Consider the following 27,305-nt stretch of genomic DNA (forward strand, 5'->3'; position numbering starts at 1 on the left):
CAGAAGCTGGCTGGCTGGGGAAGGTTGGAAAATTTAGATCATATTAGGGTGTCTTTGACATCATCACTGCAAAACTGGCACATTCACAGTTTATAATACCCTACTTTACCCCCTGAGTGATTTTGCCTGGAACCAAAGAGGAAAGACTTCCTTCCCTGCCTGAGCCACTGAAAATTCCCGATTATTGAACAAAGTTGTCTACAGCTCAATTTTGAATATTTGCTCAAGGGGTTTGCGGCAGGGCTGGTGGCACCTGTGTAAAATACTAAAGCAGGTTAGACAATGCCTTCTGCTTGCCCCAGGTACTTTCCTTACTATATATAGCCAAAGGGTGCAGAAGGCCATGGGATAGCGGAAGCTGACATTTGCCCAGTAGATGTCCAGTGGATCACTAGGAACTGGGCATTTCTGGTGGACCCGATAACAAATTTGTGGAAACCTTACTACTTTTGGGAAATGTGGACTAGAACCTGAAGAATCAATACTGCAGACTTGAAGGACCTTTCTTTGAGGTAACACAGCTACCAACTTATCCAAATAAGTGTACTCCTGAAGGACCTGAATAATCTTCCAAGCCAACTCAAGAAATAACGCAACCTTAGCAGGTATAGTCTTTCCTGCTCGGGTCTTTTTGGTAGAAAGTGAGATGCAACGGCTAGGTCACTCAAAACAATTATTTTACTATGTGGAACTCTTTCAAGCTACTGGTTATAGACTTGCCCTATTGAAGTACTCCAATTTATCAGGACCACCTAAATAATTCAATTCATCTATGGGTACTAATAAGTTGACCACAATGGTTGTCCAAGAGGAAAGATGTAAATAATGATGAAAAATGAGCAGAAAGATGTCAGAATGAGCAGCAAGAGCCAGTGTAAAGGTCTGAAACTAACTGAAAGAGGCAGAAAAAGGGAAAGAATGAGCAGAAAGAGGCAGAATAAAGGTCAGAAGCGAGCAAAAGGAGCCAAAATATAGGTAGGAAGGGAGCAGAAAGAGGCAAAATGAAGGTCAAGAGGGGCACAAAGAGGCAGAATCGAGGTGAGAAACCAGCAGCAAGAGGAAGAATAAAGGTCAGAAACTAGCAGAAAGAGGTCAAATAAAGGTCTTTAGCGAGCACAAAGAGGCAACATAATGGACAAAATGAACAGAAGGAGGCAAAATAGAGGTCAGAAACAAGCTACAAGAGTCAGAATAGAGGTCAGAAACGATCCGCAAGATGCCGAATAAAGGTCAAGAGTGAGCAGAAAGAGGCAAAATAAAGGGCAGAATGAGCCAAAGGAGGCAAAATAGAGTGCTGGAGTGAGCGGAGAATAGGCAGAAAAACAAGCAAAAAATAAGCAGAAGAGGCACAAAACTGAAGGAATTAGAGCGTAGTGGACTGCATCTAAGCTTTTACCACACATCTACTGACAGACCTACTCATACACTCACACACCCACTCAAAGATCCACTCACCGACTCACAGACCCACTCAGATACTCACACATTCAATGACAGACACACTCAGAACCTCATGTACCCACTCAAATGATCAATTAAAGCATTCATTCATCCACTCCAGACCCACTCAGAGACTCACTCACACACCCATGAATCCACTCACAGACCTACTCAGAGACTCTTGCACACTCTCACAGACCCACTCAGACAATCATGCATCCACTAACAGACCTACTCAGACACTCATGTTTCTATTCGAAGGTCCTCTCAGAGACTCATGCACCCACTAACAGATCTACTCATAGAGTCACACACCCACTGACTGACCCACTCAGATACTCACCTGTTCACTCAAAGAACCACTCTGAGACTCACACAACCACTCACAGACCCACTCAATCACCCACTCACTCACCCACCCACTCAGAGACTCATCCATCCAGTCACAGACCATCAAAGATACTCATGCACCCATTCACAGACCCAGAGACTCATGCACCAATACACAGACCCCTCACACACTCATGCACCCAATCACAGAACCAATCAATCTTACTCGTCCAGTTACGAACTCAGAGACTCATGCACTCACTAAAACTTAGTTAGAGACTCATACACTCACTCACAGACCCACTCACTCACCCACTCAAAGGCCGACTTAGTTTCTCACTCACCCAAACACATACCTACTCAGGCATTCATACATCAACTGACAGAACGACTTAGACACTCAGATGCTCTAACACCCACTCACAGACTTACCGAAACACTCATGCACTCACTCACATGCACTCACTCACACATTCACTGTCAAAGGTTAGTGGTTAAATTTTGGAAATTAAATGTAAAAAACTTAAAAATTCTCTTAAAAAAACAAAGGTTACGCGGAAGTTATCAATAGGAAACACCATTAAAAAACATGTAAATTTGCAGAAAAAATGAAGGTTACAGGGACGTTATAGTCAGAAAATAGAATTAAAATAATCTTAGAAATTCCCTGAAAATAACAAAGTTTACAGGGACATTATAGTTAGGGTCAGATTTCATTTGTACAAAACCAGTAAAATATAGCAGGTATAGATAGCTAAGCTAACTATAATGTTCTCCCATGCATTGTGCTGCTTATGACCTCATATATTACATCACTCATGACATGGTCAGTGATATCACCAACAGAAGCACTCACATATCCACTCACACCACTGTACAACCTCTCATATACCCAATAACGTACCCTCACAGCCACTAACATACCCATTCAGGGACCCACACAAGTACTCACATAACCACTCACTCATCCCTAGAGTACTCCCATACCCACTCACTCAAACAGCCACACATACAACCACTTACTCACTGATACAGCTACTCATACAATCAGTCACTTACACATACAGCCACTCACACAGCTACACACTCATCCATACCGCCACTCACACACCTCCTTATTCACCCATACAACCACCCATTCACAAACTCACTCGCCCATGAAATCTCTCAATAGAGCCGCTCACTCACCCATAGAAGCTCTCACTTACACTCCCAAAATACCCATTCACACATTAATACAAGCACTCTCATATCCGCTCACTCTCCCACACAGCCATTAACACATACACTCCCTCTTCAATACATCACCAACACACAAACTCACTTAACCAAATAATCACTCAAACAGCTACTCACTCACCCATACAACCACTTACACACCCATTCACTCTCATACATCCATTCAGATACCTAATCACCCATACAGTCACTCTCACATCTACTCACCAACCCATATAGCCACTCTCACATCCACTCACTCAGAGAGCTACTCACACTCCCACTTGAACACCCATATAGCCACTCACACACCCATACAGCCACTCACATACCCAGTCACACATCGATACACACTGTCACAAAGCCACTCACATAATATAAGTTAGAAGTAATATCCCTCATTAGTTGTGCACCTAGAATACTAATTAACTTTTGTAGGAGGTTAGAGGTCATAAGTAGTGCATTGTGAGGGCATATATTATAGTTAGCATAGCTAATATAACTGATGAATTTTGCGGGTTTTGTATGAGTGAACTTTGAGCCTAACTATAACATCCCTGTAACCTTAGTTTTGTTTCAGTGAATAGATGTGTGTGTGTGTGTTCAACAATAAGGAGGCATTCTGAAGAAATGTGGCTCCCCTTTATTTTAATATTGTATCCTAAATATTGTATACAAAATTATCCCCTTTAATGAAGTTAATAACAGCTAATCTACACACATTGAAGGAATAGTTTTGTAAATTATGTTTAGGCCACAATAATCAGATGATCATTTGTATCAATATGCTGACATCCAACCAAGGGACAGAAAGGACTGAAGTCAAGGTAATGCATTATTGTTTATCCCTTGATTTCCTATGGTATTCTTTGGTTTTATCGCAGAACAATTCTCGAGTGCATATCCTCAAGATTGAAGTAAATAGCTACCCTTTTGCTGTGCACCAGTTGGAGACAATGCATTGCAGGCCCCTCAGTCTGCTACGTTATATATTCTAGTGGCTCAACTATTGATACATCCCCTTGCACTTACTATGGGCACTGCGTTCTTCAAAATAATATATATTGAGTTACTTCAGTCCAAGCTCCACATAAACAATGAGCTTTACACAGATACAGGCACTGTGCAATGCAGGACTTCATGTTCCAGCTTCTGTTGCCCAAAGTCTAAACTGTCACAGGAACAGCAAAATGTGTGTGGGGCCAAAAATATACATTGCAACTTGAAGCCCAAACATCTTGACTGTAGTCCTCTGCCTGGATGAAAAATAAACAATGTGACTTGTTTTTTGTAAATGGAGTTAATCCTGGTTCATTTACAAAATGTAACACATGTGTTTCTACCTCTATTTGCTGATTGGGCTTCTGTTGACTTGGCCATCAGCAGGGTCATCCCCAAACATTTTGCCTTTCCCTCCTGTTATCTGAACCTGTGTTTTTTTGGCTTTTGGATTGTAGGACTCTGCACACATTACCACTTCTAACCAGAAGTGCGCTCTCTCCTTTGAACATGGTAAAATTGGCTTTCATCAAATCGTCACATTTAATTTACTTGTGATTCCCCATTAAAGAAGTACCACAAATACCCAGGGCGTGTAAATTAAATGCTATTAGTGGACTTGCAGCACTGAATGTGCCATCCACTTAAGTAGCCTTTTAAAACTGGACTCAAACCTTCCATTGCAGAATGTGTGCAGCTTTTAGAATGCCATTTTGACCTGGCAAAATAACCTTTTGCCAGGTCCAAACATTCCTTTTTAATACCTCTAGTGTAGGCCATAAATAGCCCATAAGGCAGGGTGCATTCTGTTTGAAAAGTTGGACATGTACTTTTATGTTTTACATCTCCTGGTAGTGAAAACTCCTAAATTTGTTTTTCACTACTGCAAAGCCTACCTGTCCGATAGGATAACATTGTGTTACCTTATTACATTTAAAAAGTGATAACTTTTGATTGGGAGCAAGCACGAATATGAAGTTTGGTGTCTGAGGAATCATAATTTAAAACTCTCTTTTAAAGTAAAGTCGGATTTTGAGTCACAATTCTCTAAAGGACACTTTTAACAAGTTGCCATTGTATTGTCGAAAATATTTGGTACCTGTAGCCAGTTCCCAGGTCACACATCTAGGTGTAGTTGGCAATTGGCCTTTGCGTATTCCTTAGAGACAGCCACACAATAGAGAGTCTGTGTGTTGGCAGGATGGGCCATCTCTGACTTGATATGGTGACGGAGCTGTCACTTACCACCCTTGCAATTCAATAGACTCCCTCAGCACACATGCAAAGAGCTCCCCACTAGCCTATTATAGCCCTAGACAGACTTGGTCCAGGGCAGGAAGGCAGGAAATTCCAGACACCTCTGCAGGGGCAAACTCCAAAAGCTTTGCCCACTTCAAAGTAGGCACCAGGTATAAATACTGCACCATCAGACCCAACCCTTGAGTACACTTCTGGACCTATAGAAGACTCAAAAAAGGACTGTTGTGCTGCTCTGCCGCAAAAAGTACTGCCCTGATGCTCTGCTGCCCTGCTTCAATGCTGCTGGCATGAGAAGGACTGGACCTGCATCTTGAATCCAGGATCACCAAAGTGACTCAAAGGGCTAGATGGCTGGCCTCCTGATCAGAGCCTCAGGGATAGAAAAGGTTCAAGACATCGTGACCCCTGCATCTGGACTCTGCCTGCTGTGAGCCCTAGTCCCCCAGTTGGTACCCCTCTAGTTCTGGACCTTTGGAAGTGGGTCTAAAGGTGCTCTGCCAGCCCAGCTGTGGTCTCTACTAGAACTGATGCAGCATGATGCAAAACTGATTGAGCTTCGCAATGCCTCATTGGAACTGATGCTTTTCAACACAACTATGAAGCAAGCTCGCATCACAGCCCTTGCAGCTGTCTGGCACTGCTGCTGTGCAGTGAACCCCTGATGCAGACCTTGCAGTCTCATCAGAGCTGATGTAGATTGAAGCATCCTCCATGCAACATTTGAGTGGATGACTCAAAATGTAATTCAGCAAAAACGGAGATCGTCCCTTTCGGCCTCAATAACTGTTTCTCACCACAGGACTGGTGGCCCGAAATGGTGGAAGCCCCTCCCAAGACAATTAATGCTGTTCGTAACTTGGGTATCAAGTTCGACAACACTTTGTCCTTTAATCTACAAGCCAAAGAGGTAGCAGGGGCCTGTTTTAGAACTATTAAAAGCCTTAGGAAATTCTTCGACTTTCTCCCTCTGAGCGCCAGGCGGACAGTGGCTGTAGCGCTCATAACTTCCAGACTGGACTATTGTAACAGTCTGTACGCAGGGCTGAATAAATCTGCCCTCCACAGACTGCAAATGGTCCAGCATGCAGCCGCCAGGCTTGTCCTGAAACTTCCCAGAAAGTCCTCGGCATCGGCAGCACTGGATGCACTGCATTGGCTTCCGGTGCAAAAGCGCATACTTTTTAAGGTACTTACCATCACCTACAGAGCCTACCACCAACAAGGCCCGCTGTACCTGAGGAAGTATTTTAAACCCTACCAGCCGAAACGAACCCTTAGGTCATCCACAACTAATCTGCTTCACATCCCCAGATTCAGGCTAACGACCAAGGGAGGGAAATCCCTTGCAGTCATCGGGTCGAAAGCCTGGAATAACCTTCCCATGTCCCTGCGTCAAAGTACAACTGAACTCAGCTTCAGGAAAGCCTTAAAAACCTGGATCTACCCTCTGTCGGAATCAGGTTACAAAGCGTTGCTATGACCCTCTCTGTGTTTGATTTTTCACCATCATGATCTCTCAGCATATATATGACAACTAGGAGTTGAAGCGCCAAGATACTCCTTGGAGTGGTAACGCGCTATATAAGAACCCAATCACAATCACAATCACAAGTCTGCATTGCAGCTCTTGCAGCTCATTTGAACTACTGCTGCATGACACATCTTATTTTTTAATTTATTGAGTTTTATATAGCGCTGGCTAGAGCCGGAGTTATCAGAGCGCTTTACATGAAAAAGAAACATTGTTTCAGAACATGGTTACAAAGTTACAACAGTTACTGGCGCTTAGTAGCAGGAATTACATGAGTACAAAAGCATAGCATAAACATGAGGAAAAAATTGGCAAGGGGAGAGAGGGAATGAGAGAATAATGGGGGGAAGAGGAGAGGGAGGGTATAGAAGGCACAACAGGAAGACACGAAAAACAGTGTCCGATGTCTGGCTGGGTAGGTGACGGCCGAGGGCTGAACCAGAGCCAAAGTCCTCTATAGCTGCGTGGGACAGCTCCACCGGTCATCTGCCAAAGGTTTCTCGGGCACCACAGTACATACAGAAGGGTTGTAGTTTCCGCCTAGGGGCACATAGTCCAAAAAGTTCCATCGAGCGCGCCGGTCACAGTGTACGTTGCTGTGCTCCCAGCGGTAATGTGGGAAGAACCCATGCCTCCGCTGTGTGAGACTCCCATGTCGATGTGGACTCTCTCAGAGGGGTCTCTGACTCCAGGGCATAAATGCTGGATCCTTCCCCAACAAGAGGAGAAGGAGTGCTTTAGAAAGGAGCCAACTCATGGTGGCCATTATTAGAAAGTTGGTGTGTCAGATGTCCCCAGAGGCAACCATTTTGACTTAATATTGCTTCAAAAGACCGGATAAGCTGGTTCCCCCCGATGCCGGCCCCAGCACTTCTTTGCTGTTTGAAGGGGAAAAGTAGGAGAAGACTATTATTCAGTTGTTTTTTTCAGTGACATAGATTAAGCTTATATCAGTGCTAATCTTTTTGGTATCTTGTGTTTCTTCACCTGGAGCGCTGGAGGAGTTTAGAGATAGCAGATGGATAACATGGATCTCGCATCACTTCTGGGGACCTCTCCTGTGTGGCTCAACGTTCTGCAACCATGTAGGGTGCATTTATCAGCAGGTCTAACTCGGTCCCTTTATGTGTCCCATGCTCCATCGCCGTCAGCCTGAATTTGTGACTTTAACCCTAGTTTAAACTTTGTACTTTTCAGCACTATTTTTACCTTAACTTTTAAAATTACAGATCTCCGTCTGAACCTACTGACTGGATCTTTGTCGTTTTCATGTCAAATCATTTATTATATGTTACATTATTTTTCTAAATTGGTGTGGGATTTTTCTTGTGTTTTGTTTTCTCTTTATTACTGTTCAAGTGCTGCATACATACTTTACATATTGCCTCTAACTTAACCCTGAGCTACCAGAAGATAAAGCACAAATTAATTTGGTGTTTGCTTGTGTTTAACCCCAAAGAGAATTCCAGTAGTCCAGATTGGCCACCTCGATGAGTATCTTCAGTAGAATGTGTCGTTGCTGGTACTCACAATAGTGCTGATTGCCGATTCAGCTGTGATAAAAAACAGGACACCAATATTGTTCATGAGAGCCAGCATATCCCTCAATATATTCTGGCAGCTTCTTGTTCCATCAGTTCACAGCATAGCCTCAGATAGATGCGCGCGAGTTAGAGATGCATGTGTAGATTCCGGTGTCAATGGGATGTAATGAGGATTGTGGGAGCAGGGGCATGACAACCACCTATTTTTAATTTCTGCTTAAATATAAGTTGTAGGAAATATGTAAGCTTTCTAATGTAATTCCTATATGCTTGATCAGATGTACGTATGATATCCTTACTTTTGGTGGCAGTGAGCAAGGGAGCGTGACTCGGGTTTGTCCCACTATAAAGGTATGTAAAGTCCCGTATATTGGCCTCAGGCTGATAGACATGTTTTACGATGAGATAACGTGAAAACAAATGTCTGAGAAACATCTACTGGTTTGTGTAAGCAACTTATTTGCTACTTTTGGTGTATTTCAGGCTCCTAGCCTTCCCGCCCATCATTGTGAAGTAGCTCAAAGGTTAACCTAATAAATGTATCATCCATTTATTGTTACATTATTTTTTTCCTTTTTTGTATACCAAACTCTTTCAAAGGTTATAGAACGACGGCCTTTACAGCTTTAATGTGATCCATAAGATTGAATTATCAAGGACAAACTGTTTCAGATATCTTTGCCGTTTTTGAAACAGGAGCAGTGTGCATTAAAGCAAAAACGTATCCTATCCAGCTGCAGCCATTCCTACTCTGGTGATCTTGTCGGATTCACTGGATCTCTAGCCTGAGAAGAGGCATTATGTGTTGTACACAATTGTACTACCATTGGCTGGTTCATTCCTACACAAAATTCGGTTTGCGTATTTCCTATTTACCACTGACTTTTCTGTGTATTTTTTTTTCCTGCAGCGGCACATACTCATCAGAGGCCTAAATGTTGTTTTTATTATGTTGCAAAGTAAGCATTACTGGGATACCTCTTTTCAAAATTGCAAATGGTATGTGTAAACATGTAACAAATAAAAGTTAGGCTGTTAAAAATAGAAAATAGAATAGTCGTATTCCATAGTCATATTTCACATAATTCTTTTAAGTGGGATATAAGCATCATTGTTGGTCAGGATATCAGTAATGATTTGAACTCGGTAGAAAAGAGTCACATCACCTGGTGGGTTGTGGATTGGAAGTGTAATGCAGTAGAAAGGGACAGTGGCGCTCCAAGGGTGCATACATAAACGGAGCCTTAGACAACCCTGTTCTCTGTTACCTAGCAAAACAAGCATTGGCAAAGTCAAGAGGTCTGGTGCTGTCCTCAAGCCTTTTGGCTTCGGCAATATTTGTTTTGGTCTGTTGTAGTTTTAGCAGAACATTTTTGTTGGCGAAGCTGCTGGGCCCTCGGCATTCTAAAAAATAAATTGGTTGAAGGCAAAAATATTGTTAGGTCTACAAAAAGAACACATTATCACAGTAGTCCTTGGCACCGAAGAGCACTACTTTACGTGTGGATGTATTCCTTGTGAAAGGACAGTATGCCATAACTCTCAGTGAAGTCAGCCTATGGTTGCAGGGGACTGAGGCATGGTGGAGAGGGTGGAAGAAAAATGTAAATGACAACTGACTAAAGAAGGATGTCTGGCTGAAAACCCCTATAACTAACTCTGTTACACGCATAATATTAGTAAAATCAAAAAATCTTGGATACACCTGACCTAAAAGAATAGCAAATTTATCTGACGTTGGCTGTCAGCTTCTTTGCTAGTACTTTTTTTGCAACGTTTTGTAATTCTTTATACAAATAGAGAAGAGGCCTTCAAAGGATAGTTGAAAAGGGAGGCTTGCAAAGAGAAATATAAAGAGTTACATAGATAGAAGGATAGATAGATAGAGATAGATACATAGATAGATTTGCATGCGCACACATTCATAGATAGAAAAATTGGCAGACAGACAGACAGACAGGAAATTACATAGACAGAAAAGTAGGGGTAGCAAACTTAGATAAGGATAGCTAGGGTTGAAAAGATTGATAGATAGCACAAGAAGATTAAATAAACAGCAGCGCTAAAATTAGTCACATCAAATTTAAATGTCTATATAAGCACAACATACAAGAGTAATGAAAGCAGTCTAGAAAGTCATGTAAGCAAGACATACAGACTAAAATAGTTTTCAAATATAACAACATGCAAGAGCACATAAAGAAACTAGAAGGCCATGCAGGAGTGGCATTCAGACTACATTGGTTAACAAAAATAACTGCAGTCCTCAAATAAAATACATGCAAGCATGTGGGTTTGAAACCCACTTCATTGCATGCATACTAAACAAAAACAACAAGAAAATGACAACTTAATAAAGGACCGTTTCAAAGAGACAACATTTTGGTAAGTTGTGAAATAAGAGCAGTCAGATAAATAATATAAAGGCCTCTCTACAAGGAATTTACAACACCTTTAGCAGGAGACAGGAACTCCTAAAGCTGGGATGTGCCCTCTGCTTAACATGGAGAGGTGGTGGAAATTATCTTGCTATCTCATCAGACTCTAAATACAAAGGCGACACCAAAGTAATAAAGTAAAATAAACACTGGCACTGAAGAGAGCTACATTGTGTGCAGTGGACGTGCTCCTTGTGAAACTGAAGTTAATCAGTTGCTGAAGTGGGCTGACCCCATGCTGTATGCTGTAGTGAGTGGAATCAAAATGTGAATGACACGCCAATATGGATGAGGCCCCTTTAAATAAGCAAATTATGTATATATATATATATATATATATATATATATATATATATATATATATATATATATATATATATATATATATATATATATATATATATATATATATATATATATATATATATATATATATATATATTTTTTTTTTATTTAAAGGTCTTGAGTAACGGCAGACCTAGGAAGGAACAACACCAAATTGTTGTCCAAAACGTCTCAGGTGGCCAAGTATATATAATACACACTAATATATTACTTTACGTGGAATACTTCCTCAGCTTAATGCCAATACAGAGTGGTGTCCACCACTGCAACAGAAAAAACATTGAAAGATCCCCACTAGGGAATTTATAGAGACTGAGACGCCAATGGGTCTGGCAACACTCAGTAGCATAAATACAGTTGCAATAAAGGAAACGAACAAGTCATCAGATACCCCTTTAATAAACGCATTTAATGTCATTCTGTTGTAGAGCGTGAAAAAGTTAAGGAAATGTCAAATAAAAATAATGAATCATAAAGTCTGCAAAACTGCAAAGTGCAAGAGGTGTTTTCCCACATCGGGAGGTCCATTAAAATGCCAAAGCATCGAAATGTGCCAACACTTGTAAAGTATCCATAGCCGGTGAAATGAGTAAGACATTCTAAAAAGAATCACAGAACGTTGCTACTTATTTCCTGTAACAGAAATGTTACTGCAAGTCGTAATGTCCATAAGAAAAGTAGGTCAAACAGCGTTGAAGTCGAGAAATATTGATTTCTGACACATACACTTCCCACTTAGGTAGGTCTAGTTATTTATGCCACATAGAAGGAAAACAGTGAAACTATATACGAAGTCTTAAGAAAGACACAAAAGCATAAAAGCTTTTGAAATCACAAATGGAGGTACAATGGGCTAAACTTTATACATACTCTAAAATAAACGGAATAAACTAGCCAACTAAATGTAAAAGGAATAATCATAACGTACACCATTGTTATATCGAGTTACAGTCCTAGCATGTTTAAAGTGTTATTGGTTTGAAAGTGGGGAAGATTATGGAAGAAGACATGATCATGTACATGGAAGATGCTAAATAAAGTCAAGCAGACTCCCGAGATTCATAATGAAAGGATGTCTTACCGTGAAACTCAACCTTTGATGAACATATTCCAAAACACAACCTGGAAAACCCCAAAACAAAACGTATTTCCTGACTGGTCTATGGTGAGAGTCATAAATGCCCGAATCCAGGCATGGAAATAAGACCAGAGTTTAGAGACATCCTAACCCACAAAGCCCTCTCTTGACAATGGAGAGAGTAATAATAGAGGGACTGTTAGATACAAAGACTACTTTGGGGTAAGATGATGTCAGGAAACTACTCGTTTTCTACATGATCAAACAAAGAGTTAAAGGCGAAATAATTAAAGCTTAAAATAATTTGGAACAATCCTCAAAACACTGGTGTCACAACTATGAATACTGAAAGCTTTGACAAGCTTTAATGAACTGGTCACATGGGTTTCATCTATCTAATTTGTGCATCCCAGTACTATTTCTAAGCGATTTGGAATGCCTTTCCAGTTCAGAATTGATGTTTTGGCAACAGTAACACAATAATTTCCACGCAAAATCAGAGTCAAACTCCCTTCTATATCAGCAGTGGCAGTTATCTCAAGTGGGTTATAATCCTTTTTTCAAAAATATTCAGAGACACAGGCCCTTTTACCTAGAATCCTTATGTTTGCTTGTGTATTCTTTCTTGTATTTTATTTTTTCCAATTATTTATTGATTACTATGTTTTTTAAAATTTTATTTCTGATGCTTCAGAAATAGATGGCAGTGAAATGAAAAACCTGACGTAGAGAAATGCCGACCACAATACAAACACTTCAATATGCTCTAGAAGATTAGGGCATAGAACATAAAAGCCACCAGACACTAGGGGCATCATTAGGATAGCGGGCAGACTTTATGAGCCCCCCATCCTGATGGAAAACGGGACCGCCCGCCATATGTGCTGTGGTCCCGGAGGGGCGATTAGGATGCGCCTGCCACACTGGCAGGCGCATCACACATTTTTAACATTGCGGTGGGCGGTGCTTTCAGCAGCATCCGCCGCAATGGAACAATGCATGTTGTGCATTTGCATGCACAAATTGGCCTCATTGTGCATGCAAATGCAGGGGGGTACCATAGGTACCCCCATGTGCACTGCCCACCCCTTAACTACCCGGGGGCCCATTGCACCTAGGGGCCCACAACGGGCCCCCAATTGTGAACTCCGCATGCCTTTCCGTGTCGGCATCGCCGCCACAGAAAGGCTGCACTCTACCTGCATTCTAATATGGATGGCGGTGTCTAGCAGACACAGCCACCATATTAAACCCTTTTTTGCCCGGTCGACTCTTCGACCGGGCAGCTTTGTGAGTGTGGTGTCCCATTTACAATTGTGTGAGTTGCTGAACAATGTACGGAACTACACCAGCAGATACCCCCAAATGGATTGGCACAACTCTTTGTTAGACATTGTTGTGGTACAATATCCTTGTCAGTGTGTTTTTATCAACCATCAGTGTATACTACAGTCTGACAAGCTTGACAAAATGTTCATGAAATTAAACATAATGCCCTGGGTACAAATGTGTTATTGTTAAGTTTATAGAGACAATGCTTGGTTGACTAATAACACTTCTTTCCATAGGCTATATGAAGGCAAAGATCAGACAGAATTTGAAGAATTTATGAGAAAGCTTTTTGAATCTATCAACAGTTTGATGAAATCCGAACACAAGACTACCATTTTATTGCAGGTGGGGCACCATTTTATTATTAAATGTTTTGAATATGATGTCTTACATCCTACTGTTTTATTATGACAGTTTCAATAATTGTGGAAACATTTCTGTTTCCCTAATGAGCAAAATATTTTCACCCATTCACAGTTCTGTTATGTGACCATAATGATCTCACCTGATTACTTTAGCAACATACACTTTTTCATTTGTCTAATTGATTTCTTACTCATGACTAAATGTTTTCCTGTGGGCAAGTTGCATTTGTTTGGTGTTTAGTGCCTGTAAAATAAGCACCATATGAGACCAATATTCATTTTTTTATGCTAGAGTTGTTTTGAAAGTACCTTCCTGCAATTGAGGAACAGGATTCCCTTGCACCCAATCTGGGGGACCAAGACCATATTGTAGCAGTGATGTCTTATCATGGCTTATGCTCAACTGAGCGAAGACAGAGGTATTGCTAATAGAATCATCTTATCTCCTGTAAAGCTTGTAATTAGTGCTGTAGCACTACTGGGGCGAAACGCGTTGTGAATTAAACAACACAACAATCATCGAGGTGCTGTGTGTTTCTCTGTCCTGAGAGCGTGCAGATTTAAGGATTTGTATGATATTGGATTGCCGGTTAACTCTGCCGGTCTTCGAGGGTCCAGTGGGGTCCGGAAGGGGTACTGTTGTCTTGGATATATATATATATATATATATATATATATATATATATATATATATATATATATATATATATATATATATATATATATATATATATATATATATATATATTCACTGAAAAAACCATAGGTTTCACACCAGTTATAGTTACCTGGAAATTTTACTGACATAAAACCATTGAAATTCCCACGTTATAGTTAGTTGGACTCACTATAGCTTGCGCGTGTAATGCACTGCTGACATCACATATTACATCACTCATGACATGGTCAGTGACATCACTCATGACATCACTGATGACACCATCCAGTGAATGTGTGTCTTTCTGAAAAATAAATATGTTTCATATACGTATATGTAAAGGTCGATGGAAGAATACATGTTTAAATAAGTGTCTTAATGGATGTTTTTAAAAAAAAAATTTGATTGGTTAACTGGCTTATTAAGTGTATCTTAGTGAATACATATATTAGCGAGTATTGTTTAAATATTTAAATGTTTGTATCAGTGTTTCATTTTGTGTATAATTGGCTGCATGGGTTGGTGACTGACTCACTGTTTGTATGAGTTTTGAAGACAGCATATGTGCAGGACTGTATGGGTGGATGAGTGTGTATACGTGCAGGAGGGCAGGGACATGCTTATGGTGAGAGGTAGGCCTGTCCCTGCACTGATGTACGCTGATGATGCTGTACTGATGGCACGCACCCCAATGGCTCTACAAACTTTGGTTACAGCCTTTAACACTTTTATGCTTGGTTTAGATTTGAAAATCAATTGTTCTAAAACTTTGTCTATGTACTGTGGGTCCAGAACAAGCAAGCATTTGAAGCCAATTTTCATAAATTCCAATCCCTTAGAAAGGACCCCCACCTTCCCTTATCTGGGGATATTGTTCCATGAAAGTGGCTCATGGACTACAGCGATTCATGCTAGATCTTTGTTATTTTCCAAGACCATTATGGCCCTAAAATGCTTTATGAAAAAATTAGGTAAAAAACCCATAAAGGAGATTTTAACTGTTTATAATGCGACTTGTATATCTGTAGCCACCTATGGTGCAGGATTATGGGGTTACTCAAATATCAGTTCGATTCAAATCATGGAAAATAAGTTTTTATGCCACATTCTGTCCGTACCCCAAAGTACTGCAACGATGATATGCCATGCTGAATTGGGAACACCTTATGTTACTGACACTATTAAAATTCAGCCAATCCTCCTTTGGCATAGGGTTTGGACAAATGATGAATGTGTTGTTAACCGGGCTATTTTAAAGGACATTATAGCATTGGACAATATCAGTGACTTTAAATGGTTAGGCTACGTCAGAAACTTTCTTGAAAATATAAGCTGCCCCCAGTACTTTGAGGACCCACAATCAATGGAATATATATTCAAGTCAAACAAGCTTTATTCGACGATTGTCATAAAAGCAACGTACAAATAAATATAAACATATATCAGAATAAAAGATTTTTTAGATACAAAATTTCCAGATACATTACATTTAAAAATATATATCCATTTCATCATTGTACATTGATTTAAAATTTAAATTTAACACCTTGGGTACAAATTAATCACTTAACAATCTGTTTCTAATGGTCCAGGCCCAGCCTAAGAATTTTGCCACAGGTATGTAAACTGGCATATCAGTGCAGGAGCGGATAATTCTAATTGCCACCGAACCTCTAGCGGTGCCCATCAACCTGCACATTGGGCGGAGCCATATTCTCCGGGGAACTGCGTACATTGGGCATTCAAAGAGCAGATGGCCTATAGTTTCCATAGGTGCTGAGCAGGACGGACATGCCGTCTTGGCTGGCTTAGACCAGCTGCTGGTAAATGCCCCAACCGGTAGGCTCCCAATTCTCAGTTGAAAATACAATTTACGATCCAGGGGTTTTAGGATCACATCCCAAAAGGCTTCCAAATTGGGTACGTTTTTAACATCCATAAACAGACCTGTCAAAGACCCTTGATCGATAGACCTGAAAGACCTGGAAGCCACAAACTGCCAGTATAATTTCTTAAGTGCCTTTTTGGGAGGAAACCTACTGTTAGTGGGGTCATCCCACAAATCCCGCAAACCCAAATCAAACAGTAGGCACCTAATGTGTCTTAACCACTTTATTTTGTGATAGGTATCACTACTGATTATATCGAGTAAACCCCTTGAGTAGGTTTCCAGTTCCGGGGTGGTCCAAATCCTCCTCCAATACAAAATAGGGCGTAGAGAAGCTATAAGTGCTATTGGGAACATGCCTAAATCATAAAAAAGAGGGATCAATGGAATATATATCTAGAAGAGATTTGAAAAATTTGTGTATGGCGTACCTCAAGGAAAAGAGACATATAGAGGAGGCGAGAAAAAAGACTGTTTCTGTCCACCAGGCCATTTTATGCGGAGAGAAACTGCAGCCATATCTTTCATTGTACATGTCCAATCATGAACGTTACCTTTTGACCCGATTTAGATTTAATATTGTTTTTAGGACATTATCGTTCCCCGTGATGATTTGCTGGTCGAAGGATTTATGTCTCTGTCCATGTGATGATGTATCCCAACAATCCGATATACACATATTATTCTTTTGTAAATTTTATACCCTTCCTCGAAAGAAACTTATCATCCCTATCCTCAAAGATTTAAATGTATATAGATGCCGCCTAGCGTTCAAAGAGTGCCAGAAAATGGAAACTGTTTTTATGGTAGCCTCAATTGCAGAATTTTTAAAATTAGTTTTTAAATGTCGCAAATCAATTCAAATGGATTGATTGCTTTTATTGTATACATGAATTTAATTTTGTTGTTTTCTTTTTCCGTGATTTTTAAAAAAAGTTTACTTTACCTCTTATAAATTGCACCTTTCATGCTACTTTTATGGTTATTTTGCTTTTTAACCGAATAAAGTATTTTTGAATCTTGAATCTTGAGTGTGTATATGTGTGTGTTAGTAAGTGAATGACTGTTACACTAGTATCTTTATCATTAACTACATTTGTTCTAATATAGTATATGTGAGTATTGATGTATATAAGTGAGTATATGTGAGAGTGAGAGATTGAAAGAGTTCTTGTTTAAATAAGTATGTGTTTCTATAAGTGATTGTTTAAGAGAGTAAGTATGTGTGAGTTTCCTTAGAAGTAAGGTGGTAGTGTGTGTATAGCTGTATATGTAAATAAATGGATGTTCAATAGTTTATTTGCATGTGTGAGTCTGTGTGTGAGTAACTTTTTGATGACTGTCGGTGTGTAACAGGATTTATAGGTGTATCACTACATATGATGAGTGAGTATATGTATGAGTGACTATATAGAACTATTGATGAATGGGTGGATGTGTATATAGATGGTGATAATACTGAATTGGTTGTAACTGGTATTGATATCTCTTTTTTTCGAAAATGTTTGTTTCTTTTTTTGACTATGTGTTTCAAGGGTTACATTACACTGAAAGGAGGTCTGTTACTCTGTCACAAGGATCGTGTCAAAAGTGATGTCATGAGTGATGTCACTGACCATGTCATGAGTGATGTAATATGTGATGTCATCAGCAGTGCATTACACGCGCAAGTTATAGTGAGTCCAACTAACTATAACGTGAGAATTTCAATGGTTTTATGTTAGTAAAATTTCCAGGTAACTATAACTGGTGTGAAACCTATGGTTTTTTCAGTGAAATTAATAGGTTTTTTAAATGCTAATTCCTAACTATAACTGGTGTGAAACCTATGTTTTTTTCAGTGAATTTCATAGGTTTTTTAAATGCTAATTCCTAACTATATATAGGGCCTCAAACCTATGTAACTGTGCATGAGAGCCAGTAAATGTGTGAGTGGCTGTATGGATCATTGCGAACTTGTATCAGGGATTGTATAAGAGAGTAAATATGTGTTAGTATATGTTTGAATAAGTAAGGTGTGTATAACTGTATAGTTGAGGAAATGGAGGTGAGTGATTATTTGCATGACTGACTAGGTGTTTGAGTAACTCCATGGATGAGTAACAGTGTGTGAGTGTCTGTATACACTGAGTGTATCTAAGGTTATATTAGAGTCTGAAGAGGTTCATCGTATTAGCACAAGAATGATGTCATCAGTGATGTGATCAATGATGTCAAATGAGATGTCATCAGTGATGTCATCAGTGATGTCATTTGGGATGTCATCAGTGATGTCATCAGTGATGTCATTTGAGATGTCATCAGTGATTTCATCAGTAATGTCACTGACCATGTCATGAATGATGTAATATGTGACATCATCAGCAGTGGATTGCGGGTGCGCGAAATATATAGTTAGTGCAACTAACTATATATGGAAATTTCATTGGTTTTGTATGATTAAAATATTCACCTAACTGTATGTGATCTCAAACCTATGGTTTTTTCTGTGAATTTCAATGTTTTTTTAATAGCAAATATCAATAGCTGTAAAATAGATACTTCATTAAAATGAATGATGTATTTTATATTTATTTAATATAATTTTTTTTATGTTGAATTTTTTGTTTTTTAAATTTTTGCCCCGGTGCGCTCCCGTTACGCGCACCGGGCAGTGCACCAGTAAGCGCAACTCTGTTTAGCGCCCCGGTGCGCGTAACGGTGAGTGCCCCGTCAGCGCAATTGCTGCGAACGAAAACAACATTGTGACGCACCGCGTAAGCGTGACGTATCGCGTAACCGCGTGATGCGTTCTTTCGGCGCGCTGAGTAAACGCACCGGAAGCGCTCCGTGGCGCGACCTGGAGCGCGAAACGTAAGCGCGCCGGAGCGCTTAACGTAAGCGCGTCGGGACATGTGACCTGAAAATAACACTTTTCATTGGTTCTCAACTTTTTTTTCTCCAAATGATGAAAGCCCCCTCCTTTTTTCCTCATTCTTACTTTCTTCTTTGAGAGAGCAAGAGCTATTTGTGAGCAGAGAAATGGCTTCAGTAGTAGCTGCAGCCGGTGCATCCCCACCACCACCACCACCACCCAGAAAGGAAGGTCCACCACCCCAGATCCTTCCAGGAGTTGAAGAAGAGGAGGAAGAAGATGATGAGGAGGAACAGCCTAGGAGATTCTTGTGGGAAGAACCTAGGGAAAGGCATGTGACAGTGCATTTTATATGGGAGTACTTCTCCATACCTGCTGGGCTAAAAAAAGTGAATGCCCCACATGTCACCTGTTTGATTTGCAACAAAGTCCTCTCCAGGGGCAACCCAAAGAAAAAGTATTCCTTTGGGAATTATACAAAGATCCGCCACATGGAGAGGTGGCATCCTAACAATTTGGCACAGGCTGAGGTACGGGACATGCTTCAGAAGTACAGAGATACTCAGGCCAGCACCTCCACAGGTGAAATTTCGGTTGCAGCACCAGAAGGGCGCGAAATGATGCCAAACATACAAATTAAATTTGGTGGATTAAAGATGGTCTGCATTTATTGTGGAAAGACCATCTGCTACGGGTAACTAAGTATTTTCCTCATTAATGATGCTGTAGACAATCACCACTGCAGCAAGAAAAGAAAGCAGTAGCTTTTTTTTTTTTTTTGCTCCTGTTGAGCCACTGTTAATTCCCAGTTTTTTGTTTCTTCCCTAAAAAAATATAAAATAGTTCATAAAAACAAAAAAAACAAAAAATGTTCATAGGAATAAAAAAATATATAAAACAACAAAAATAAAAAAAAGTTATTTTCAGAACTACCATCCAATAATAAAAATGTGCTATCATTTTTTAAACTCTTACATACTTTTTTTCACTTTCGTACGCTCCCCGGTCCGCTCCCCGGGGCGCGTACCGGGCGCTCCCCCCGCAAAAATAAAAAAATAAAAAATTTTTTTGCCCCGCGGGGCCCTTTTATTGCCCCCATAGGGGGGGTCTACTCTGCCCCCTTATGGTCATTTCCCCCTTTGTTTTTGCCACCTCTTGTGTCTCGATCCTACCGAGACACAAGATGGCGGCCGCTCCGGACTGTTTCGAATGTTTACAGACACCCGTGAGCCAATCAGCTTTCCGCGCGCAAGTCGCGTAGCACGCTGGTTAGCGCCCCGGTGCTCGTACCGGGGCGCGCTTACAGATATATATATTTTTTTTAACGTAAATTACTCAAAATCCACTGGAGCACATATCTTGAGACATACCAAAGGCACATTGGGCTACCAGTCCCTACAATTTTGCCAAGTTTGGTGGAAAGCCATTCAGCCGTACGAGCTAAAAGTGAGGTCGACCGCCCTATGGAAATTAACATGGGGAAAACACGGTTTGGGACCCCCCTTTTATCTCGGCCCCCACTTGACAAATCCCCCCCAAACTTTCAGGGGAGGACCGGGGCGCCGCAAGACCATTTTGAGGAAATCTTTAGGCAGATTCGTCAACCGGCGCCAAAGTTATTCCAAATAGAATTTTGAGATTTAACATTGAAAAAAATCCTAACTATAACTACCTACTGGCGACCGGACTAGGAATGGACAACTGGATTACAAACTATAAATCAGATTCTTGTAAATCACTCTCAGAATAATGCTATTAAGTATATCACAGCAAGACTGAATTTCCTAACAAAACATAGGCAAGCCAAAATCATACACATCAAGTGCTCAGTTAAAGCTATACAGAATAATAGAATTAGTATTTGATGCTCTGAAATTTCTCTAATGTGATCTCTCCTGATCATTGGTAAACCCAAATTTAAAAGTGCACATTCAATTGGAAGGAAACCAATTAATGATAGCTGAGTCAATATGGTAAGTTTTATCTGGTTTACCAATTTTAAAAAAAGGCATCATTAAATTTGCACCAGGTTGTGAGAAGATTTGATCAAATTATAATAATATATCAAAGTTTAAAAGTTCAAGAACGGACATGAAACAAGGCAGTTCAACAGTCTTCCAAAAAGGAAGAGACCACTAGGAGCATATAGCTTATGCATCAGTTCGGGAAGGAAGCCAGGTAAGTCCACATTGAGTAAGTCAAGCTTGCCAAGAAAGTTCCACATAGTCTCCAACACACCATACAGCAGAACTCCGAGAGCTAGCAGCCCATCCATCAGAATCCAACCAGCCAATCAGTGCCCACTGCAATATTACATTCTTAAAGTTCCAGGGCGGAGGAGCGCTGCCACCACAAGTAAATAAAATGATAACATAACAGGTTTTAAACATGTTCATTATCATTTTATTTTAATCATCTGAACCCACCCCCAGGACTCAGACAAGTCTTGGGGGTAGGTCCAGGTGATGACACTGCTGGTGTGGGAGTGGTGGGCACTCCTTTCACTGCGTATTAGGGTTTGGCCAGCCGCCTCAGCTCTGCGAAACCCTCATGAGCAGTGAAGCTCTCTCCAGCCCCCACTGTGTTGCTGGGGCTGGAGAAAGCATGTTCATAGTCTGCCTGGGGGCGCAAATTGCTCACGCTCAAGACAATACGGACGCTGCTTTCACGCAGTATCAGGATTGTCTGCAGTGTAGTCTGGGAACCTGTGCCCAGAAGAAGTTAGGAGGGCGGCGGCAGCGGAGTTCAGGTACGTTTTTTATTTAATTTAATATTGTCCCCCAAACCCTCCACCCCTCCCCACCTTCCTCCTCCCTTCTTCTGCCCGACCCCCTGTCACTTTGGCAGGAGACGGGCCGTTACTGCTTCTAGAATAACCTTATCGGATCAGACTACTCAGTTCATTGGACTGTTCATATGGAATGAGTGTGAGCTGACATAAAGAAGACTCAAAATGTAGAGAAATAGGTGGGACAATTACCCAGTCCTTATGTGAAATGTGGAAACAATGCTCCTTTAGCAACAAGGAATGAGCGAGTTCAAGAAGACAGTTTCCCAGGCAAATGTTCCGGAATGTAAAGAAAATGTAGCAAGTATCTTGTACAGTACATGAGAATTCAGGAGAGAAAACACTGTTTCACATTATTGGTCATATTGAGAAATTCTCTCATGAATAGTAGATTCCGCAAGTCAAGAGACTTCATGTATGCAGTCAGGCCCACATGAATTTGAGCTAATATAATGTAAATCATATATAATTATTAAGCACACATTCTTCGGGAATATAAAGACGTCATGATTCTAGTACAACTCTGATTAATTTGAATTCATTTAGTAAGGTTACAAATAACATATGTCTGTATGGTACACTACTACTTTTTTAATGTACCAACATGCAAATGTTGGTACAGTTATACACGTATATAAAGGATAATAAAGAATGATTAGAAGTAAACTCCATAAAGTGAGAGCTCACCATATACATATTTCTAGCACGTTTTATTGAATACAGTACTTTTCCAATTAGTAAATCACAGTCTAACTTATTAACATGGATGATATAATATTGGCTACATATTTTCTAAATGCTTTCAGGATGCTGTAATTTAAATTCTCTTGTCTTGTTTTCTTGAACATGTAGCTTCTCATGTCATTTTGAGTTTAACTGCTGGTTCTGTTTGAACATAAGACCACTTCGCTGAGGTTACACACCTTTGAGAATTTTGGCAAGATGGCCTGTGTGTAATCCCCAAGTTAAGAGCAGCTGTGCAATCAGGCTTTCATCATATACTTCATCTGCTGCATACTGGCCTTACTTTCAGGAATAGGTCAGGAATCCTGTGATGTTGTGGTAAGCATTCTGGGCAGCTCCAAGATTGAATATGCAATTGCATTGTACTTAGGTTGACTGCGGCCTTCTAGAATACTACTACCAGAATAGAAACACAGAGAAAAAAATAATTCCTAGTTACCTCAATAAAAAGGCATAACTATCTACATGAAAAGGAATGAGGCCTGCTATGAAATGTCTATGTATGTACCAGCTTTCTCTAGAATGTATGAGGATCACCTCAAGTATAAACAGGTTTGCCAACAATCTTATTCATACAGCAATGCACAGCCAGCCCTAAATGATCATCAGTGATGGTTCACTGAACAATGTATGGAACTAGTGAATAAAACCCTGGTTGACATACACAATAGGAGTCTCAACAGTTACGGTTAGTTTTTTGCATTTGTGATATCCCAGCTAGGAAGGATCAATCATGTGAAAGCCTTTGTTAAGGGGGAAACTAATGTGTTCACCTATCAGATGCCATATTTAATTTTTGCCGTGTGTCTGTTGTCATAGGTTTCTCCTTGTAAAGGAAGGAAATGAAGTATTTAGTAGAGAAAGACAGTTGTATACATGCAGTGTGACGTGTGCGCATGTTTGTTTTCTCACCAATTTACCAAGTGGGTAATTAATATAATATTCTGCAATCAGTCCTCTGTTTATTTGTGGAATCACTGAATCTGATGCATGCTACTGAATGATCTTGTAGTCTGGAACATATTTGTGAATGAAGCAACACATGCATTAATCGCACTTGATCAAAAGTGAAAATTATGTATGTTGTGTTTGTAAATTGTGGGAAAGGCAGCGGACCAAAGCACTGAGTCAAAGGTGGGGATACAATCATAGAATGAATCCAGGTGGTGGCACTGAGTTCTAAACGGAGAGGCAGACTTTTTACTGTGTGGTGATGCACTGTTGTTTAAAAAGGCGTGTCTTCAACTCTTTTCTACACTGAAGAAGGGCCTATGGCTGTCCTGATGAATATAGGGATGTTGTTCCAGAACCTGGGTGCCTAGATGGAGAAGACCCGTGGCCAGTTTATTTCTGTAATGCACTCCCTGGTCAGCCATGTGAATCTGGGAGGAAATGGATCAGCAAGATGCCACCATGTAGATGGAAAGTGCTGCGGCGACAAATGATGGACGGAATGTTGAACGAATCAAACATTCACCCCTAGACAAGAAATCTGGGTTAAATCCATCTTTCTTTTGCTCACTACTCCTGCCCAGTATTGACCCAACCATATGCAAATCAGTCTTTACCCAGCTCTTCATGGGAGCAGTCGAGCCCGACCTGCCAAGCGGGGCCCTCCCTGGACTGGAAACAAGCATCCTGGGACCAGTTTCGGAGTAACATCCCCCCATCAGCCAGGCTAGCTTGAATCCAGTGGCACAGTGATCAATGAACCCCATCTGGGTATATTCATCCCACTTAGGGCAAAAAGTGCAGTGGGAACGAATCATGGATGGAATTTTTAATGAATCAAACATTTCCCCCGTCAAGGGATCTGGATTAGTATTAAATCCATCATTCTTTTTTGCCTTGTACACCACCCAAGTATGGATCCAGCCATCTGCAAATGGGTCTTGACTCTGCTACTCATGGGAACAGTCCAGCCCGAACTTCGAAGCCGGGTCTTCCCTGGAGCTGGAAACAAGCATTCTGGGACCAATTTTGGAATAACACCAGTCATCATCAGCCAGGCTTTCTTGAATTCAGTGGCACAGCGAGCAAGGGACCCATGTTTGGGCATAACAATCTCACTTAGGGTAAAAAGTGCTGTGGTAACCAACTGACTTCGGATTGATTGAAAAGTGTGCATTGAATCCACCCTGCTTCATTTCATTGAACGGGGTTTGGAGTCATTGTTGCTTCTTGTTGGTGAATGGAGGACTTTAGTCATAAAGCTGCTGAGCTTGTTAAGGCCTACTGTAAGGCAGATTAGTGGCCAACCACTCACCATAATTGGTTTTACTACAGCGACTATATTGCAAGGAACCTTGGAGTAAAGTTTTATATTGATCTTTCATTCCGCGACCAGGTAAGTACAGTTTCAGCAATGTGTTTCTCTTTGTTAAAATCTTTGAAAACGTTTTTCGAGTTTATTCCCCTTTTGGCAAGAAAGATGTTAGTTCTTTCCCCAATCACATCCCACCTTGATTAATGTAATAGTCTCTTTTTTATGTATTTATTTATTTATTTATTTTTTGTGTCCTCATATATGTCACCAGAAAATGTATGCTCTAGATGGGAACTTTCAGAGCCTTTCGCACATATAAACTTAGATTCCACCCCTGGATTATGTGCGCAGCTTACCGAAATCGCCCAGAGGTTGGCTGTCTCCTTGTCCAACTCCCTATTACCATATTACCAGGGAGGACCGGACCACAAAACCTCTGGCATAATCATTAGACTATTAATTATTTTTCCCACAAATCTTTTAGCTCGGACCAGATCTTATTGGCACTCTCTCCAACGCACAACCTATCTGACTGGGCAGTCATCATAATAATTTTCAAACAATCAGCAAATCTTGGGGGGGCCTTCGACTTCCACTCTCTACAGATTTCCCTCCTGGCAATGACTACAACATAGAATACGAACTGTGTGACTGGGCTGTTCATTAAGCATCCCTGTGCAAGACCAAAGAAAATCAGTCTGGAGGAACAGGTAATTGGTATTAGTAAAACCTCCCCCAGGAAATCACAAACATGTCCCCAATAACTGGTATTTTCCCGGCACTCCATAAACATGTGCAGATTGTCTGCCTCGGAAGAATTACACCTCGGGCAAAGATAATTTTCAGCAGATATCCTACAAAGTTTGGCAGGGGTCCAATAAACCCTGTAAGTGGTGAATAAGTGGTTTCTTCTAAGATTGGCTGGTTTTATTATCTTTTGTGAAATAGTAAATGAATCAACCTAGGCTTTCTGTATCTCCTCACTATTCTCCGTTAGGGAATTGCCCCAAAGATTTATTTCAGAATCCAGACAGTCTTTCGCAGTCACCAGAGTATTGTACTAGAAGGCAACCTCCCGTTTCCAGCCTCCCCCTATGCTCATAAAGTCTAGAGACCGGGTCTCCTCAACCTCTCCCCAACACTGACTTCCCCACCATGATGACAATTGGTAATATTTTAATCTTGTGAGGGACTGACCCGTTAAGTTGGATAAAGATTCCCAATCTAAAAGTTGAGTGTTAACTCAGAGGTCCCCCCACTTTCCCAAGCCTGCTTCCCTCAATGGTTGTGCCAGTCTGTCTAACAAGCAATCCGGGGTGCCTGGGGAATCCCAGATCGGGGCATGTATGTTATAGTAGGGGATCCCCAGAATCGTCTGCATATGCAGCCAAATTTTGAATGCCGTCTGTAAAATCTTCAAGCAAACCTTTTTGAAATTTTTTTTATCCCCAAATTTATATAGAAAAAATTCAAGACTTTGAGGCCCGTCCGATAGTATTGCCTGAAAGAGTTGGCCATGTGAGGAAGAGTCCAACTTATTAGCCAGCATTCTGAAATGCTTAAACTGGAAGACATAACAATACAAAAGCAAATCAGGTAGAGCCAGGCCCCCAGTTTCAACCCCCTTCTCAATTTCCTCCACGCTATCCTTGGAGATTTTGCGGCCCAGATGAGTGACCCAATCTTTCCTTGGAGGTTAGCAATATCTTTAGAATTAAATATTAGAGGTATGCAATTAAACAAAAAGGTTATTTTAGGAAGGATGGTCATTTTAACCAAGTTCACCCTTCCATAAATATTCAGGGGCAACACCTCCCCCCACCTAGTTAGTAATGTATCTACCTCCTTCTCCACGGTGTTCCAACTAATTTTAGATATATCCTCTAGATTATGTGTGAGATATATACCTAGGTATCTAATTTTAAGTTTGCCCCCCTGTACCGGGTCTATGTTATTCCAACTAATTATGTCAGTTTTTTCTTTATTAATTTTGTATCCGGATACCCTGCCAAAATCTTTAGCTAATTTAAACAATCTAGGAATAGCCTCTGTAGGGTTAGCAGTATAAAGGAGGAGATCATCTGCATACGAGGCTGTTTTGAGTTCCAAATCCCCCATTCTAAAAGGTATGATGACAGCATCAGATCTCAGGGAGCAGATGAAAGGTTCAATATATACATCGAACAGGAGAGGAGACAGGGGGCAGCACTGCCTCGTTCCTCTGGAG

At 40.7% G+C, this 27,305-nt stretch overlaps 1 protein-coding gene across 1 annotated transcript in view; it reads left to right on the forward strand.

The window, feature by feature from the left end:
• Positions 1–27,305, forward strand: part of DOCK2 (dedicator of cytokinesis 2) — a 2,333,210-nt gene that overhangs the window by 886,228 nt on the left and 1,419,677 nt on the right. Inside the window, exon 23 of the mRNA XM_086931425.1 lies at positions 13,752–13,860. Coding sequence (XP_086787551.1) covers positions 13,752–13,860 — 109 coding nt within the window. The remainder of the gene's footprint in view (positions 1–13,751; positions 13,861–27,305) is intronic.

The sequence above is a fragment of the Lissotriton vulgaris genome, chromosome 7, assembly GCF_964263255.1.
Source record: "Lissotriton vulgaris chromosome 7, aLisVul1.2, whole genome shotgun sequence".
Lineage (NCBI taxonomy): Eukaryota > Metazoa > Chordata > Amphibia > Caudata > Salamandridae > Lissotriton > Lissotriton vulgaris.